The sequence below is a fragment of the Cenococcum geophilum genome (assembly GCF_001692895.1).
Source record: "Cenococcum geophilum 1.58 unplaced genomic scaffold K441scaffold_2, whole genome shotgun sequence".
Lineage (NCBI taxonomy): Eukaryota > Fungi > Ascomycota > Dothideomycetes > Gloniales > Gloniaceae > Cenococcum > Cenococcum geophilum.
The window spans coordinates 1,653,787-1,669,835 of record NW_027137560.1 but is presented as its reverse complement, the minus strand read 5'-3'; the positions used below and the strand labels follow the sequence as shown (position 1 = coordinate 1,669,835).

Here is a 16,049-nt window from a genome sequence, read left to right as displayed (position 1 = left end):
TATAGACCATATAAGCTGTAGAATAAACCTAGCAGGTGCTATAGAAACGATCTCTTAATATAGACAAGGAGCGTACTACTATACTCTCCTTTCTTATTACCGCGATTATAACCCTTTAGGTAGCCTTCGCTACGTTGGCGGAGCTTATCTAGACCTAAGGAACCCAAAAATAATATGCCTAGGATATAAAGGCGATCTAGACAAATATTGGCGCCCTCTAAAGGGCCATAATAATGGCTATAAAGAGCGGACCGGCGTCTATAGGCCCGCTATTATACGTATACGTTGCTGCTACTATACCTATAATACCCCAAGCTATAAAATAAGTTGCCTATAAACCTATAGAAGTAAATAAGATTATAATCCGCATAGGAGACGCTACTAACCGCAAGGAAACCTTGAAGCAGAATAGCTAAGCCCTAGTATATAAGCTCCAGGCCATAGGACCCCTAAACACCCACAAGATATAAGCCATAAAGAAGCTATAAAGTGGCGATATTAGGGCGTATGTTATAGATAAAGATATAAAAGATAAATTACTATAAAAAATGGGGTAAATAAAGGTCCTAGGGCGCTCTGCTACACTAGCCGTACCGCTAGTACTAGTAGAGGTCCACGCGGTGCCTATAAGCCTCGCCACTTAGGGCCTAAAGGCTAAGTAGATAATAGAGGATATAATAAAGCAGAATTATACTATAGCAGGGCTTATAGTAGAAAGGCTAGCGTGGAAAAGGCTAGGAAGAGTCTAGACGGGAAAAAAGGTCCGATTATTACTTATTATAGGCATATAGTTAGAAGAGGTTGCAAATACGCTATTTAATTAGGGCCTCTTTCTAGGAGGAGACTATTACCTAGTTATAAGGTATAAGACGACATTTCTAGTAATATAATGCTTTAAATACTAGGGCTTTAACTATATAGCCAAGAGCTACAGAAGAGAGGCTAGATGTGGACGCTGCGCTAGGTAATATAATACTAGCGAGTGCGTAGGGGACCCACCTAAGAAGTGTATTAACTATAAGGTAGACTATAAGGCATAAAATAGGGCGTATGGCGTTAAGCGAACGCAGTAGAAAAAGGCTGCAACAATTAGGGCCTTTATACTAATATACTACGCGAGTACCTATAAGGCGCCCGTAAACGGATAGTAACCATAATTATAATATAAGATTACTACTAAAGAGGCATTATAATAAACTAAGAAAAGGAAGCTAAAGGAAATAACTACGTGGGAGAGCTCTGTATAGGCAGAGGAGGCCCCCTAAAAGGTCGGCCGACTACGGACTATTAACTACTTTAAGAAGGAAAAGGGCTAGAGAACCCTCCAATTAACACTTTAAATAGCGCTAAATAGCAGTATATACGCCTTAATTTAAGTCCTAGCAACTTAGGAGCCCCTATAAAGTATAGAGCTTAATATAGAAGTAGAAGCAGAAGCCTAGATCCGGAAAAAGGCGTTTAAAGGCACTGAAACTATATTATAAGGGAGCAAACAGACGCTAAAGGGCACCAACTTAGCTAACTTAGAGGCCAGTATAGATATCTTATATTAGGACACCGGAATCCACTTATAATTATACAGTATAATACTAATAATAGCAAAAACGGCGTATTACTTTACTTCTTATAAGAGGTAAAGTAGGTAGACCCCTAGCCAGATATACTAGCTATTTAGAAGCCATAGAGGAAGGATTAAGGAAATATAATATACACTATAAAGTCCTACTACTTAGTATATACGGGAGTCGGTAATATAAGGGTCTATTTTTATATAAATAAGGCCATTAATATAAATAAGTAGGCGCCTATATACTACTTAGCGGACGTATATATAATTAAGCTAAAGGGCCATAAGCGGACTATTTAGATCTATAATATTTATAACCCCTAATAGACGAATAGTAGCCTTTACATATTACCGGAGCTACTAAAAGCTAAAGGAGAATATATACTGTTAGGAGACTTTAACCTATACCACCCCTTTTAGGGAGGTATAGCAGTGATAAGCGTAGATGACGCGGCGGATAACCTTATCCGCGCTATAGAGGTAGCTAGCCTAAGCCTAGCTACTAAGGCGGGTATAGAGATATAGGTAAAGGGTATATTAAGGAGCACGCTAGACCTAGTATTTACCTCCCCCTAAATTATAGATAGACTGCTATAGAGTTAAAGGCAGGACTGTTAGTATATAGGGTCCAACTACTTTCCTATTACTATAAAGGTAGATATAAAGGTGCTAAAGGGGCCTCCGCTACCTAGGAGACCACTATAAAAGAAGGCTAATTAAAAGGAGGTATAAAACGAACTAGAGGGCTAGCTTTAACCCCTATACAGTTTCCTATGCGATATAAGAGACGAACTAGATATACTAGCAGAGGCTATATACTAGGCAATTAAAAACAGATAATACCTAGCGCACAGCCCTCGCCGTAAGCCTTTAAAGCGTAGTTGGAGGAATGTATAAAGGTAGTAAAGAAAACCCAACAGGCTTTCTAGGCGTAGAAGGCCTCCCAGTTAGTACCTAATTAGATTAACTATAGAGTTATACACAATAAGAAGAAAAGGGCAATCTAGCGAGAGGCTAATAAGCTATAAAGACACACTATTAAGAAGCTAACAAACAACCCTAAGGGAGTGTAGAGGTTAATAAAATGGGCGTATATAGCGGACGGGAAGCCAAAGGCCCTACTATAATTCCCTCCTATTAGCAGACTAGGAGAAGAAACCCTACACTATAATAATAAGGAGAAGGCCGCTATCCTTATAAAGCAATTTTTTCTACTGCCTATAGAGGCAGACCTTAGTAATATACTGGGTTTTATATACCCAGAGCCAAGAACTATAAAGAAAGAAGTTAAAAAGGAGGACATTATTGCGGCTCTAAGGGGGCTTACCCCCAATAAGGCCCTAGGCCTAAAGAAAACTACTAATTAATTTCTTAAGATATATGGAAAGCAGCTGGCCCTAATACTGGCTAAGCTCTTTAACAGCTATATAGAAATTAAATACCACCTAAAACCGTTTAAAGACTCTATTATAGTAGTCCTCTAAAAACTATAGAAGCTATCCTACTCTACAGTAAAGGCCTACCGGCCAATTACGCTGCTTAATACTATTAGGAAGCTACTTAAGAGAATAGTAGCTAATAGACTATCTAAAATTACGGAAGAGATAAATATATTACTAGCTAGCTAAATAGGAGTAAGGCTAGGGCGCTTAATATAGACAGCGCTAGAACTACTAATTTAATAGGTATATATAGTATAGAGGAGCAATTTAAACCTAGTAGCATTACTACTTAACCTTAATATTTCTAGGGCCTTTAACTAAGTCTCCTATAAAAGAATAATCTATAATATAAAAGCCTAGGCCATACCCTATTAGATAGTATAGTTTATAAAGTCCTTTCTTAAAAACCAAATAACGAGGCTCTTAATTATAGGATATATAGCGTAAATAATATAGACGAATACTGGTATACCCTAAGGCTTAGCGCTATTGCCAATCCTATTTCTCTTCTTTACCTATATACTCTTGCCAGAGCTATAAGGGGGTACCACTATAGCGTTCAGGTTCGTTAATAACTTAAATATACTAATGTATAGTAAGACCACGGAGGAGAACTGTAGAGCCCTAGAAAGGGCGCACAAAATATATATAAAGTGGGCACGCCGACATAGGGTAGTATTCGCCCTAAAAAAGTACTACCTTATCTATTTTATAAGAAGCCATAAGAAGTTTAATATAAAGGCTATAGTTAATATACGTGGATTTATGGAAGGCCTAGTTAGCAACCTACGCGTGTTAGGGGTATAGGTTAACTTAAAGCTTAAATAGGGACCATATATTAATATCGCTAAGGCAAAAACGGTTACATAAATGGCCGCACTAACCCGACTTATAGCCTCTATATAGGGCGCCTCCTTTTAGAAGGCGCGGATAATATACTCCGCTGTAGTCCAACTAATAATCTTATACGGATATAATACCTAGTACTTGCTACCGGAGTGGTTAAAGCCTAAGAAAATAAGTAAAGCTAAGCTACGCCAACTGGGCGTAGCGCAGAATTTATGCCTTTATACTATTGCGGGGGCGTATAAATTAACGCCAATAATAGTGCTAAAGCATAAGACGGGGTTTTCGCCGCTTTAGATACACCTAAAGGAGCTAGCTATAGCCTACGCGGAGAGGACGTAGGAGAGGTAGGCAAGAGAATATATTAAAAGGGAGTATAACACTATACAAACTATAATAGCCTACTAGCTCCAACCCAGAACGAGGCCACTAATGCAGCCCACTAGAAGGGATAAGCTTAAGAGGATAGCGGCTACCATTATAGGGATAGATATACGGCCGGCGGACCTATCTAAAGCGCAGTATAGGAAGAGCAGAAGGGCTAGGGTATAAGAGGCGTTTAAAGAGTAGTAGAAAAAGGAGTGGAAAAGGTACTAGAGTATACTTATATACTATATAACGGCCTAGGCCGAACTATAAAATAAGAAGGTCTATAAACGCTATATAAGGCTTACTAAGATAAAGAGTATAATTAATACACTGCTTAGAATAGAACATATAGAACTTAATAGATACCTCTACTATTAGAAAGTACCAGGGTAACTAACTCTAGCCTACCTATGCGGCTATAACTAATAATTAATAATATATATAATAGTATACTACCCTAGGCATATTACTAGCCAGGCGGAAATATATTACTACGCCAGAATATCCTTATATAAAGAGCTCCTAGCCAAGCTAAATGCTATAAAGGTAGTTATAGACTAGTTTATATAGACAAACCTCCTACTATACCTCTTACTAGCTAGGGAGCTAGCTAGGGCAAAGAAAAGAGACTAGAAAGTACCTTAAGAAGAAGGATAGTAAATTGCGGCAACGTTATAGTAATTTGCCGAATATGGCAGAATACTATAGATATAGCAGAATTTAGCAGAATTTGGTAGAATTTAGTAATATAGCAAAATTTAGCAGAACTTAGTAAGCTAGCAGAATCTAACAGAACTTAGTAAATTAGCAGAATTTAGCAGAACGTAACAAGTTGGCAGAATTTAGCAGAAATTAGTAAGTTGGTAGAACTTAGTAGAACTTAGCAGAATTTGGCAAGTTAGTAGAACTTAGTAGAACTTAACAGAATTTAGTAAGTAACGCGCCTTAGCACCGTTATAGCTATAGAGCTGCGTACGGACTTCTACACTACCAGCCTTACGGGCCGCTGGCCCTTGCCCTACCTAGACAACTAGACTAACTAGGATAGAACTTAGGCCCTAGCTATATACCCCACCGGACAGACCCAAGAGTACGCATTAAGATGGCTTTTCTATAGCGCCTTAAAGAGACATCTATTTGTGCTTAGCAACTACTAATTAGAAGAGAGGCTATACAGGCTATATAATAGCAGAAGGAGAGGTTTTATCCAGCTATAGTTGCACGGTTTCCCTTTTATATATATATACCTATATAGACCCGCTACATGGACCCTAACGGGAGCCGCAACAGCGTAATTAAATATCTTATCTTATAGGAACTAAGTTAATTTAATAGAGTTACTTCTTTAAGGAAATTAAATTGTTCTTAGATAAGGAATAAACAATCTACTATAACAATCTATAAACGATTCGACTACTTATATAAAGGACGGATAAGAGCTCCCTATAAAGCTTCAACACGTTAATATATACCACTACTAGCTACGCTAAGAAGTACGTAATAATTAAATTAGAATTAATTGGACACCTACTACTACTATAGTCGCAGATGGCTTAATAAAGGCCCTACCACGTTAAAAGCATAAAGACTTTATTTAACAATTAAATCTCATTAATATTAAGGATTAAATTTAATTTAATCTAGATAATATTTGGACAAAATAACTCTATAGAGGATTTCTTTAACTTAACACTAAATTAATATCGTAACTTTTTCTATTTTCTATTTAGCTGCTCAGTTAAGACTAAGCAGCTAGGGGGGTGTGTCGAACGTTAAGGTCACTGCTAAGTACTACCTTATAACTTACACCCTGTTTTGCTATTGTATGTCTTACTATCTATTTTCTATTACCTATTCATTACCTATTACCGACTGAGTGGCAATACCGACCTTGTGGCGATTGAGTAATAGTTCCAAATCGTCGTTAGTGTCGTCGTCAGTGTCGTTGTCAATCTTTTGCTCCTATGTATATAGAGAGCTTCTAGAGCCAGCTTCAATCGACAGAGTTCTTATAAGTGACTTGTCCGTCCGACATGCTTCTAGTCATGATCATCAGAATGGCCTTAACTACAATATGTCTTCTTAAGTGTCCTTCGAATGATGCCTCGCGCTGCCATCATTAACATGTTCGGTGTTTAGAAAGCGAAAATATTGGCTAGGGTAAATAGACAGAAGGAATTACAGATGTGGCCGGCTGTCGGTGGAAGGAAGGCAGCTAGGAACTACGGAGCTGCGCGAATAGACTATAGTAGCAGCCGTAGATAGAATTTATGGAAGGGTAATTGTCTCTCTAAAAAGACCAAAAGTGCTAGAGATTGTGAATGTCACTGAGTAGCTATTTAGTTGTTAGTGTGCTTAGCAGATACATAGAAATAACGAGGCATCTACTGGAGACGTGTTGGCATTTGGGCTCTTCCTAAACTAACATACATAATCTGTAGATAGTCCGCTAATCTGTGGTCAGCAACCTGTTAGGATGTTCGTTAGCTCGTCATGTTCATGGAGATGTTCTTGAGAGTGAAAGGCCAAGCTCGAAGTCACGGCTTGGCGATCTCGGTAAGTACACGTGACTTAACTCACTAGCGCGAACTCGACAGCCCCAAACAAACCATTCGACCAGACACAACAACTTCAACAACGTCGCCAATATCCACCCTCGTCCGGCTATATGAGCGGTTATGACCTCGAGCACTGCGATGAATAGTTGACAACAGCTACTTCCGAAGTTTCTATAATATTTTTCCATTGGCTTTACCGATTACGCGTGTTTTGTTATCGTTCAAACGACATCGCCATGGCTCTCCGTTCTAAGGTGCCACCTGTTGGGTCGGCGCAATGGATTCTCAGCGAAAGACACCAAGCGAATCAGTTCGTGGAGCAGGAAGTCGAAGAATACGCATTTTCGGTACGGAATGAAATGGAATGGCTTAATGAGCACATGGCGGAGATTTTCTCGCACAATAAACTGTAGGGAGACGCGCCTTTTATGCAGATATGATGGATACTTATTGTGCGCTAGCAATGTTACAGACATATTCAAGACGCCTGGAAAGTTACGCGGAAAAACACCAAGGACAGCGCGGAAGAGGAACCCTCTTGAAGCTCGCCCAGTAAATCTATCACTATCCCAGAAGAGAAGCGTATGCTAACAATAAAGTAGCCCTTGACCGACGTGTTTGCGCCAAATCCACAGTTTGCGCCGAGCCCATCACAAAAGACTCAATTCTACAAGAGTGTTGCCCGATTTCAAGTAGCCGAAGATCAGGAAAATCACGCTCCAGCGCCAGCATCCCGCCCACAAATATCTACCGGAGTTGGAAAAGAAAACACGGATTCAGGTTATCATGGTACAAGTGAAGACGAGATGGCAGTTGACCGAGTGCCTGTTTTCGCGAAGCCACCGGCATGGGACCAGGCACCGGAACCAACACAATCAACTCAAGAGACAATACCGGACACGCAAGAATTTACGCAGATTTTCACCCAAGAAGCCACGCAATCTACACAAGCAACTGAAAAATCAACACAAGAACCCGTAGCGGAAGAGCGGCGAACTACTGAGGAGTCCTTTGTGTCGGCTAAAGAAGTGTTTGGGAGCAAAAATCTTTCGAAAGAAGACCTGCGTGAAGATGATGTAACCATCCCCGATGAAGACATGAATCTTCTTCCGAGTGAATCAACTTCGCACATAGAAATTATTGCAAGCAAGTCAAAGGTTAAATCTAACCAATTCAGTATTTCTGCTGAAACAGCCTTGGTGCTTGGCTCTGCGACACAGAAGACGGAGGATATACAAAACCAGATGGATATTGACGATGTTCGATCGCCATCAGATGGTTCCAGTCCAGTCAAGCCTCTTGTGCGGAAGAGCAGTTTGACATTTGCCTCTCTCCCAGCGCGAGAGCCTTTGGTACCCAAAAAGAGCATGGGCAACCGCGTTTCCAGGACAAGTCACATTGACCAATCCAAGGCACGTGGTAGTCAGTTTGGAAGGTTTACTGGCGGCAAAAGTCTCGGTGGATCGCAATATGCTCAAGTTACTGACGGTCATCATGGTGACCCTATGGATCTTGATAGTGATGCTAGGCCGGAACTGACACGAGAGGAGTCCAAGACAACTAAAATCCACAATAAAACCTCTACTCAACGACTGCATGAGCGCATCAACATGCTCGGTCAATCCAAAGAACGAGAATCTTCGAAATCCAGTTCCCAGAACATTTCATCCTCACAACCTAATTATCCGCAATTACCGACTGCTGAAAGCGAGAAACCAAAGACTACAGCCACTGTCGTGCAGCCACCGCAGAAAGAACCGCAGGCTCTTCATTTGGTTGATGATACAGAAGCAGAGGACGATGACTGGATTGCACCTATCAAATCCACTGTTGGAGCAACGAATGCTCCCCGACCCCAACTTTCCAAAAGCAACACGACCGAGGTTATGGAGCAGATCCATGCCAAGGCAAACGCTGGTCTGGAGCCTGGGGCCTATCCCGTTGATCCGAAATCTCCTTCCAGGGGTAATTCACCGTTCAGAGCTTTTGGGAAGTTCGGACATAGCAAATCTGCGTCCGCATCCGCTGTTTCTTCACCCACAAAATCATCTATGGTTCCCGAACTAGGAAACCTGAAGGCCATCTCAGTTTCCAACCCAGACCTGTCAACGGTTTTGGAATCAACAACACCAGCTGGTTCGCCGGCTGGCAGAAAATATATGGATGGGCCTCTGAGTGCATCAAAAGCTAGGCTGTATTCAGCTCTAAAAGCAGCAAAAGAGAAGTTTATCGGCTCTAGCGCAACCAGTGCACAAGTAAAATTAGATGCTCTATCACCAGGCCCAACCCGCCAGAGGCTTCAACCTCAAGGTCCTTCGTTAGATGAACTGTTTAGTCCTAGCCGCGCTGGTAATGCTGGTACAGCGCTTTATCCCAACTTTCAATCCATTGTCAAGGAATCAGTGCCCGTTTCGGCAGTACCTGGAAGTCCAGTAAAAGAGACTGAGAGTAGGAGAACAAGAAGCTCTTCTGAAAGAGAAGAAAAGAGGAAGGAAAGGGAGGCAAAGGAGAAGCACCGAGTTGAGGAAGGATTGGAGAAGCTGCGAGAGAAGGAACGCCAAAAGGCTGCAAGTCAATTTCAAAAGGCCAAAGCCGCTGCAAAAGAGCCAATCTCTGTTCCACAAGAATCCCAAGGCAGATTCGGAGCAGCAAACAGAACCGAGGCCACGGCAGGCTGGGACGAACAGGCCAATTCAGCCGATGAGATGCCACCGCCACCTCCGAAGAGTCTTCTTCCAACTGGACAAACTCAGAAACTCAGGGAGGCCAGGAGGTTGGTAAAGCCAACAAAAGACGCCCTGCCTAAGGCCAAGCCACCTGTCATAAGAGTCAATCTTACCGGCAATAGATTCGGGCAACCGAATGCTCCAGTGGCCCAACCTCAACAGCCCAAGCAGCAAAGCGTTACCGCTAAACAAAGTAACGAGAGCTTCAAGAGCTCCACCTCTAGTCAACCGTCAGCACCACGGATGAACCGGGCACTTGCAGCCGCAGCCAACAAGAAGAAAGAGGAAGAGCGCAAAGCCGCGGAGAAAGAGCATAAAAGACGGGAACTAGAGCAGAAGCGTGCGGAAAAGATGGAGGAGGAACGCCTCGAGAGAGAGCAAAAAATGGCTGAGCAACGTGAGCAAGAAGCTAGGAAGGCAAAGGCTGCCCAAAAACAAGCTGCAGAGGCAAAACAGCGACAGCAGGCCGCGCGTCCTCAGAGCAGACTAGACAATAATCTTGTAGGCCTCTCAAGCTACCTGTTTACTTCATTCACAACTAACGATATAGGCCAATGCACTCCAACAAGAGAAATCGCAGGCCCAAGCCCATCCACGCGGCGATCTTGGCGCAGCTAGGCCTATCTCGCGGATGCATACTGTGCAAGAACAAACGCGTTCTGTTCCTCAAATAAACCCTGCTAAACCGCCAAAGCGTGTTTTCCAACCGGAGGAGGACGAGCCAGTACAGCGTTCGGCGATCCAGCGAGCTGGCCCATCCTTCCAACAGCTCGATGCTAAGCGCCGCAGGACTATCGATGAGGATGAAGAGCAAGGGAACAGCAGGCCATCAGTGAAGGCACCTCCAATTCGACATTCAAATATTCGCAAGGTAAATTACTGCTTAAATCCATATAAAAATACCAAGCTAACAACTCTTAGGACGTGCCAAACAAGTTCCCCACTGGCTACATGCCGGCACCTCAGTCTACTTCCACGATGCTCAAAACGGCTACCGCGCATGCCCACCTTCAGCATGGCAAATCCGGCCACACCAATGAGATGGCGAAATTTGCCAATGGAAAGATTCCGTTCGCCGACACTCCAAATCCACCAGCAGGTTCATCTTCTCATCATGCACAAACGTACAAAACTCCTGCTCGTGGTGGCCCTAGCGCAGCACCCACCACTGCTGCAAAATCCTCTCCTCACTACCCCAATGGCGAGAATATCGCGCTTCCGGAAATCGCCACTGATTCTGAGGACGAAGATTCTGACACAGAATTTCAGGCACCTTCTTGGGTCAACTCTCCTGCTTTGCGAGAGCTATTGACACAGCAACAGCTCGTTGATCCTGAGCAAGTTTTCGGCCCTATCGCTCCATTGCAAATGGAGCAAGTTTTCCAAAACAAGGACAGACACAAGCAGTTCAGGCCTCGTACCAGTAGTGCAAACTGGAGTGGTGCTGATCAGCTAACGGAAGAGGACAGGCGGAAGGACAGGGAGGCCAGGGAGAGAATGATGAGGGACGGTGGATGGCAGTTTCACCTAGGGACATGATCAAAGCTCATTTTTTTATTATTTATATTTTGGTAAACTTGGGGCTAGCTTTACGTGCGGTTATTATGCTGGCTCCGGTGTCTTGGTTTGGAGAGGGCTGGCTTGGGCAGAGTTGTGCGATTGTCGTACATGGCGCCTTTGGAAGGTTTTTGGGCTTGCGTCTTTACGAGTATACGCGCATACGCATATTGCTAGATGGAGTCAATGATCATGGCGCCTTTGGAAGGTTTTTGGGCTTGCGTCTTTACGAGTATACGCGCATACGCATATTGCTAGATGGAGTCAATGATTCGGGTTGACTCGGATCATTTTGTTTTAGCCAACCGTATCCACCTTTTGAGTCCCGTGCACGAGGAGGTGAAAACTTGTCTCAAACCTTCAAAGGTACCCCAGAGTGTCGGGGAGTGCGATTGGTCCCTGAGATCAGACTCGGGGGGTAATTTGAACAAAATGAGATGGAGAAGCATACGTTACGAATCCCGATGTAAGGATTTGATGGGCATAATGCGGGGAAGACCGATGATCCAGATGGATTGATGAGTAGCTTTGGCGGTTGCCAGTAAAAGCATCCGAGACTGCATACCGCCTAAGACATGCGGCTCGGATCTCCAACTGCTCTTCCACAGTATTCGACACGATTGGAATTGATGCCGTTGGCTGCAATTAAATTACAAAGAGCAATTATCAAGCCCATCCACTGTTGCATCAGCGTCGTGATTTAATTGTTTACTGGCCCTGGCTGTTATGATATGGAAAATTTACGCTTGTTCAACAAAGGGACGGATGATCGACGTCAGAGATGGATGAAGCATCCGATCAGTCGGCGTCCGAAGCGAGCATTATTGGCTCTAAAAATAACAGCAGTCAACGTTGGTTTTTGGGTTACTCCTGGTTGCTGGCGTGATGATGTTTTGGGAGGCTGGACTTATGGTGGCGGGTATGGCGGGGTGGCACCTCTAAGCGAAACTCAAAGCCAGGAACGCTCCAATTGAGCGAGTTGGACGGGCTCCGTTAATGCAGTGACCTGGTAAAAAGGGGGGGCGGGTATTTCCTAGACTCTCTGTACACCCTGTAAGGTGGAGACTGGGCAGAACCTTGAATGGAGCTGTGCTAGCCATCGATGGCTCGATGCCATATAAAAGGTGGCATGGAGTGCCAATCTCAAGCTCAATCCCAAGCTCAATCTCAAGTTCCTACCATCTTCAGTAACCAATCTATCATTGTCGTTAGACTTTGCTACATATCAATCACATTCGCTGCCAAAAGCATTTATTTAAACATTAGTCACTATGAGAACCTCAGCATTCGCCATCGTCCTTACCTCAACCATCGCCGCTGTGCAAGGCCAAGTCACACAGTAAGCTCTGCCTCAATTGACATGCGGATTTCAAACGAAGGCTAATTATCATCAGACAACCTAACGGCACATTCACCTGCGCAATTCCCAATGGCGACTACTGCGCCGGCGAGTCCCTCTCGACAAACATCATCATCCGCTGCACCAATGGTATCGGCCAGCCAGGCAATTGCAACGACAACCTCGCCGGCGTGCCTCCCGTAGGCGTCAAGCCCTTCGCACCCTGCTACCAGACCTCCGACGTAGCTGGCGATGCTGCATGCTCATGGAACGGCATTGCGTATCCTGACAGCGGCTCACCGTATCCTATCCCCGGCGCGAGCGTTATCAGCTCTCTTCTTCCCACCACATCCGTTGTTGTGCCCACTGGTAATGCGACAGTCATTGCACCGACTGGCTATTCGACTGGCTCTGTCCCAATCCCGACGACCGCTGCCTCGTACTCAATCAATCCTACTGTCCCAACTGGCGCGCCAACGTACACTGGCGCCGCCACTCAGAAAGGGGTTTTGAAGGCCTGGGTTGGTCTTGTTGGGCTTGCTGGCGCTGCTGTGTTCGGCTTCTAGAGGTAGAGTTTATTTACGGGTAGCATGCATTTTTGGCTTTGAAAAGTACATCACGGCATTTACGGGTTATGGGTAGCATCTGATTTGATGTCAAGGATATGGGTTCAGGTGCATGAGTTATGGACAGGCATAATAATTAGGAATACGAATACGATATTAATTGATCTTGTCAATATTTTAAGTTTTGTTTGAATCGCGAGTGAGGCTATTATTATTATATTTCTGGCTGAATCGATAGCTTGTAGCGGACCCTGGGGAAGACCACTATCGGTAGTTATCAGAAGCTCAGCCCCATGTTAGTCTGGCTCCATTCACAGGAGATGTTGAATTAACAATACACTATCTTAGCACGTCATTAAATAGCAGTGGAGCCAGTTAGTATGCTATCCCTTCAGCTGGTGAATAATACTAATAGTAATCATAACATAGATAATAATTGAGATTATCAGCAACCAATACATCTTTATCATTATCCTTCTTTGTGCTGTCGAGCATTTTCAGGTAACAATGATGATGTCAAGATTAATTATAGGTGCTTGGGTCCCTAGGTGCATAGAATCCTAACAGGAACGTCGTACACCTGGTGAAAGTTGTCCGGGTGCAGTGTCACTTCGTAGGCCCGGTGGACTACTGGAAAAGTATCGACCGAGCGATGTTACCTTCCCAGAAGGGTATAGATCAGGGGTATCTATGACTCATTTACTTGTATACAGTCTCTTTTCTTCGTAGGTCAACCTACACACGAGTTCTGACAAAAAGGCATGAAGGAGAGCGACGCAATATAGACAAATATTGCCAAAAATCTGTTTCCCAATTGTGCTAGAAATGCCCTAGGCTCAGTGTTGGCTCGGCTCGAACTCGTTCTAGTAAACTTCGTCGTACTGGTTCTTGAAATACTTAAGCTAGCACTTCTTCTCAGTGGCCTTAGTAATGAATGCATGCATATTTTAGCCAAATATTCATTCAATTCATAAACGCGCCAAAAATATTCATGATTTGAATGCATGTAATGAATATAGCCTAGGTAAGCTCTATTCATTACATGCATTTAAATTATGAATATTTTGGCGCGCTTATAAATTGAATAAATATTTGGCTAAAATATACATGCATTTATTACTAAAACCAGTGACAAAAGCTTTAAAAAATCCATATATATATATTCATAAGCTTATGAATAATTCAATTCTTAAGGGAAAAAAAAATTCAATGCATATCATTCGTTATGAATGAATAAAAATATTCTTAAGACCACTGACTTCTTCTGAACATGGCAATTCAATTGGTGCATTCGTTCGTTCTGCATAGCCACGCAAATGGTGGTAAGTATTTTTCTCTGTGATTCGAACGGCTTGAGTGTTAATTGTGCCGATTCTAAGCCTGAGTGTTTTTGAGGCGGCCGGAGATGGCAGACGAAACGTATGGGTAGGAATTTGTTGGGTAGCCAGCAGACCGTCTTTCCCTCTTCCTCCTCTTCCTCCTCTTCTCCCTCCTCCACTTCATGTTCGTCTTCCTTCCATGGTATTCGTTCTGTGGGTGCTAGGTGGTTATTGAATACGGATGGATCCATCTTCCAACTGGAGAGAGGCCCGGTGGGTAATGGGTGAAGTGTGACAGTACAATTTGTTCGATTAACTTGAGAATGAATTTCCTCGAGCCTAGCGCTGAGCATGATCGAAAGAGGGCCCCCGCACTTCCAAATATTTTAGGCGTCTGACTTACTCATACCGACTGCCTTGGGTTTTAAAGGGAGCTAGGCATTTGGGATTCGCCGTTAGATGTTGCATTATCACGTGAATTACTTGGTTGATTGTGGTGATTGGATCTCATGTGATTCCCCTAGGCCATCCTCACACGCTTTCTATGTTCGAGACTTAAAATGAGGATCCCCCTCAGGCAGTACAGTGACAACTCAGAGCTTCTTCTTCGTCTTTTTCGCGAAGAATGCCCCCAATTGCCTAACAAAATCGGCTGACCTATCAGGAGAGACAGAATGGGGAATGAAGACGCCTGCTTCAGCTGACTTCGTGGGAAGATGAACTGCTCCACCAGACCTGAGGAGTCGCCCTCCCTGAAGGTTGTGGACGAAGGGGTTTGCGAGTGGAACCCCCCTGACCATTCATGCCATTGCCTTGGTCGTGCCTAAATCTCTTCGCCCGAAATTCTTGTTGACGGCTCTAGATCCACGTATGCACTAGCTATAGGAACATCATCAGTGGTCAGGGTTTTTAGGCATCTGGTATACGGACCCCGCCGAAATAACAGCCTTCCCTATATAAACTGAGATGTATACGCCTTGGTATCGGGAAGACATAGGTTGGAGTAATATGTTCGTACGGTTTGCCGTGAGTCCATCGATTCCACGAACCTGCATGAAGGGCTTTTCGACTGTGAAAGATTAGAACTCCGTGTGAGCTAAGGAGGCCGGCGAGAAAATACCCACGGTAGACCGCGGAGGTTCCTCTAGCTTTGAAGAGCGGTTGCTCCGATGCTTCCATTTATTTCACTAGGTAGTATGTGAAGAAAGATGACTGGGCGTATCAAACCCATCAATCAAGAAGGGTCTGAGCATGTGTTTTGTATGAGGCGTATGCCGGCATATGAGGCTCTTCTAGTTTCCGATGAGCCGGGCTGAATGTGAGGATATGGTAATAGAAGAATAGATTGAAGATAGGAAGTAGGACGTTTGGCCCGGGACTAAGCTTAATCGATTGAAAGGTATCTGCCTCATAGTACCGGGCGTGCTCCCAAGCAGCCATTTCGCAAATCTCCCGGAATTCGGCTGAATCCGCAACGTCCAGATGCCACTGCAAGTGCATGAGAAGAACATACATAGATCTCCGAAATACAAATTTACACGGATTACAAAGTATCGGATAGGTCATCGAATTAACGAGTTTTTGAGTCCACCCAAGCATTCGCAATCGTAGAGAGATTCAGAGTCAGAGAGGCCAGCGGATTTATAGAAATATCAGAAGCGTATATTGTATATGCGGTGAATATCTAGGAGAAACCTGACAACGCGATGCGGGCGGATTTCGCGAGATGACGTATAGACTTTGTAGATTTTGACGAGACA

General features: G+C 43.7%; 4 protein-coding genes across 4 annotated transcripts; 2 read left to right on the top strand and 2 right to left on the bottom strand.

The window, feature by feature from the left end:
- Window positions 1-6,863: 6,863 nt before the first annotated feature.
- On the top strand, window positions 6,864-11,427 carry K441DRAFT_692164 (uncharacterized protein). Its single transcript, XM_067652539.1, has 6 exons — window positions 6,864-7,191; window positions 7,244-7,334; window positions 7,385-10,009; window positions 10,059-10,379; window positions 10,430-11,192; window positions 11,274-11,427. Exons 1-5 carry the CDS (start codon window positions 7,019-7,021, stop codon window positions 11,045-11,047), a joined length of 3,828 nt encoding a protein of 1,275 aa, XP_067509779.1. The 5' UTR covers window positions 6,864-7,018; the 3' UTR covers window positions 11,048-11,192; window positions 11,274-11,427.
- Window positions 11,428-12,105: 678 nt separating this feature from the next.
- On the top strand, window positions 12,106-13,319 carry K441DRAFT_625799 (uncharacterized protein). The gene is made up of 2 exons (XM_067646113.1): window positions 12,106-12,404; window positions 12,460-13,319. The coding sequence occupies exons 1-2, from the start codon at window positions 12,337-12,339 to the stop codon at window positions 12,968-12,970; spliced, it is 579 nt and encodes a 192-aa protein (XP_067509778.1). The 5' UTR covers window positions 12,106-12,336; the 3' UTR covers window positions 12,971-13,319.
- Window positions 13,320-13,651: 332 nt separating this feature from the next.
- K441DRAFT_651111 (uncharacterized protein) lies at window positions 13,652-14,010 on the bottom strand (the record flags this gene model as incomplete). The annotated part of the gene is made up of 1 exon (XM_067647139.1): window positions 13,652-14,010. A coding segment is annotated over one exon (310 nt), but the record flags the coding sequence as incomplete, so codon positions are not given.
- Window positions 14,011-14,102: 92 nt separating this feature from the next.
- K441DRAFT_98299 (uncharacterized protein) lies at window positions 14,103-14,762 on the bottom strand. The gene has a single exon (XM_067654581.1). The coding sequence runs from the start codon at window positions 14,640-14,642 to the stop codon at window positions 14,187-14,189; it is 456 nt and encodes a 151-aa protein (XP_067509776.1). The 5' UTR covers window positions 14,643-14,762; the 3' UTR covers window positions 14,103-14,186.
- Between the last annotated feature and the right edge of the window lie 1,287 nt (window positions 14,763-16,049).

What these genes read in the sequence shown, in the direction of transcription:
- K441DRAFT_692164 (XM_067652539.1), top strand. Translation starts at nt 7,019, where the DNA reads ATGGCTCTCCGTTCTAAGGTGCCACCTGTTGGGTCGGCGCAATGGATT. An exon ending in ATTTTCTCGCACAATAAACT is followed by an intron (nt 7,192 to 7,243) that starts GTAGGGAGACGC and finishes ATTGTGCGCTAG; the next exon opens with CAATGTTACAGACATATTCA. An exon ending in ACCCTCTTGAAGCTCGCCCA is followed by an intron (nt 7,335 to 7,384) that starts GTAAATCTATCA and finishes ACAATAAAGTAG; the next exon opens with CCCTTGACCGACGTGTTTGC.
- K441DRAFT_625799 (XM_067646113.1), top strand. Translation starts at nt 12,337, where the DNA reads ATGAGAACCTCAGCATTCGCCATCGTCCTTACCTCAACCATCGCCGCT. An exon ending in GTGCAAGGCCAAGTCACACA is followed by an intron (nt 12,405 to 12,459) that starts GTAAGCTCTGCC and finishes AATTATCATCAG; the next exon opens with ACAACCTAACGGCACATTCA.
- K441DRAFT_98299 (XM_067654581.1), bottom strand. Translation starts at nt 14,642, where the DNA reads ATGCTCAGCGCTAGGCTCGAGGAAATTCATTCTCAAGTTAATCGAACA.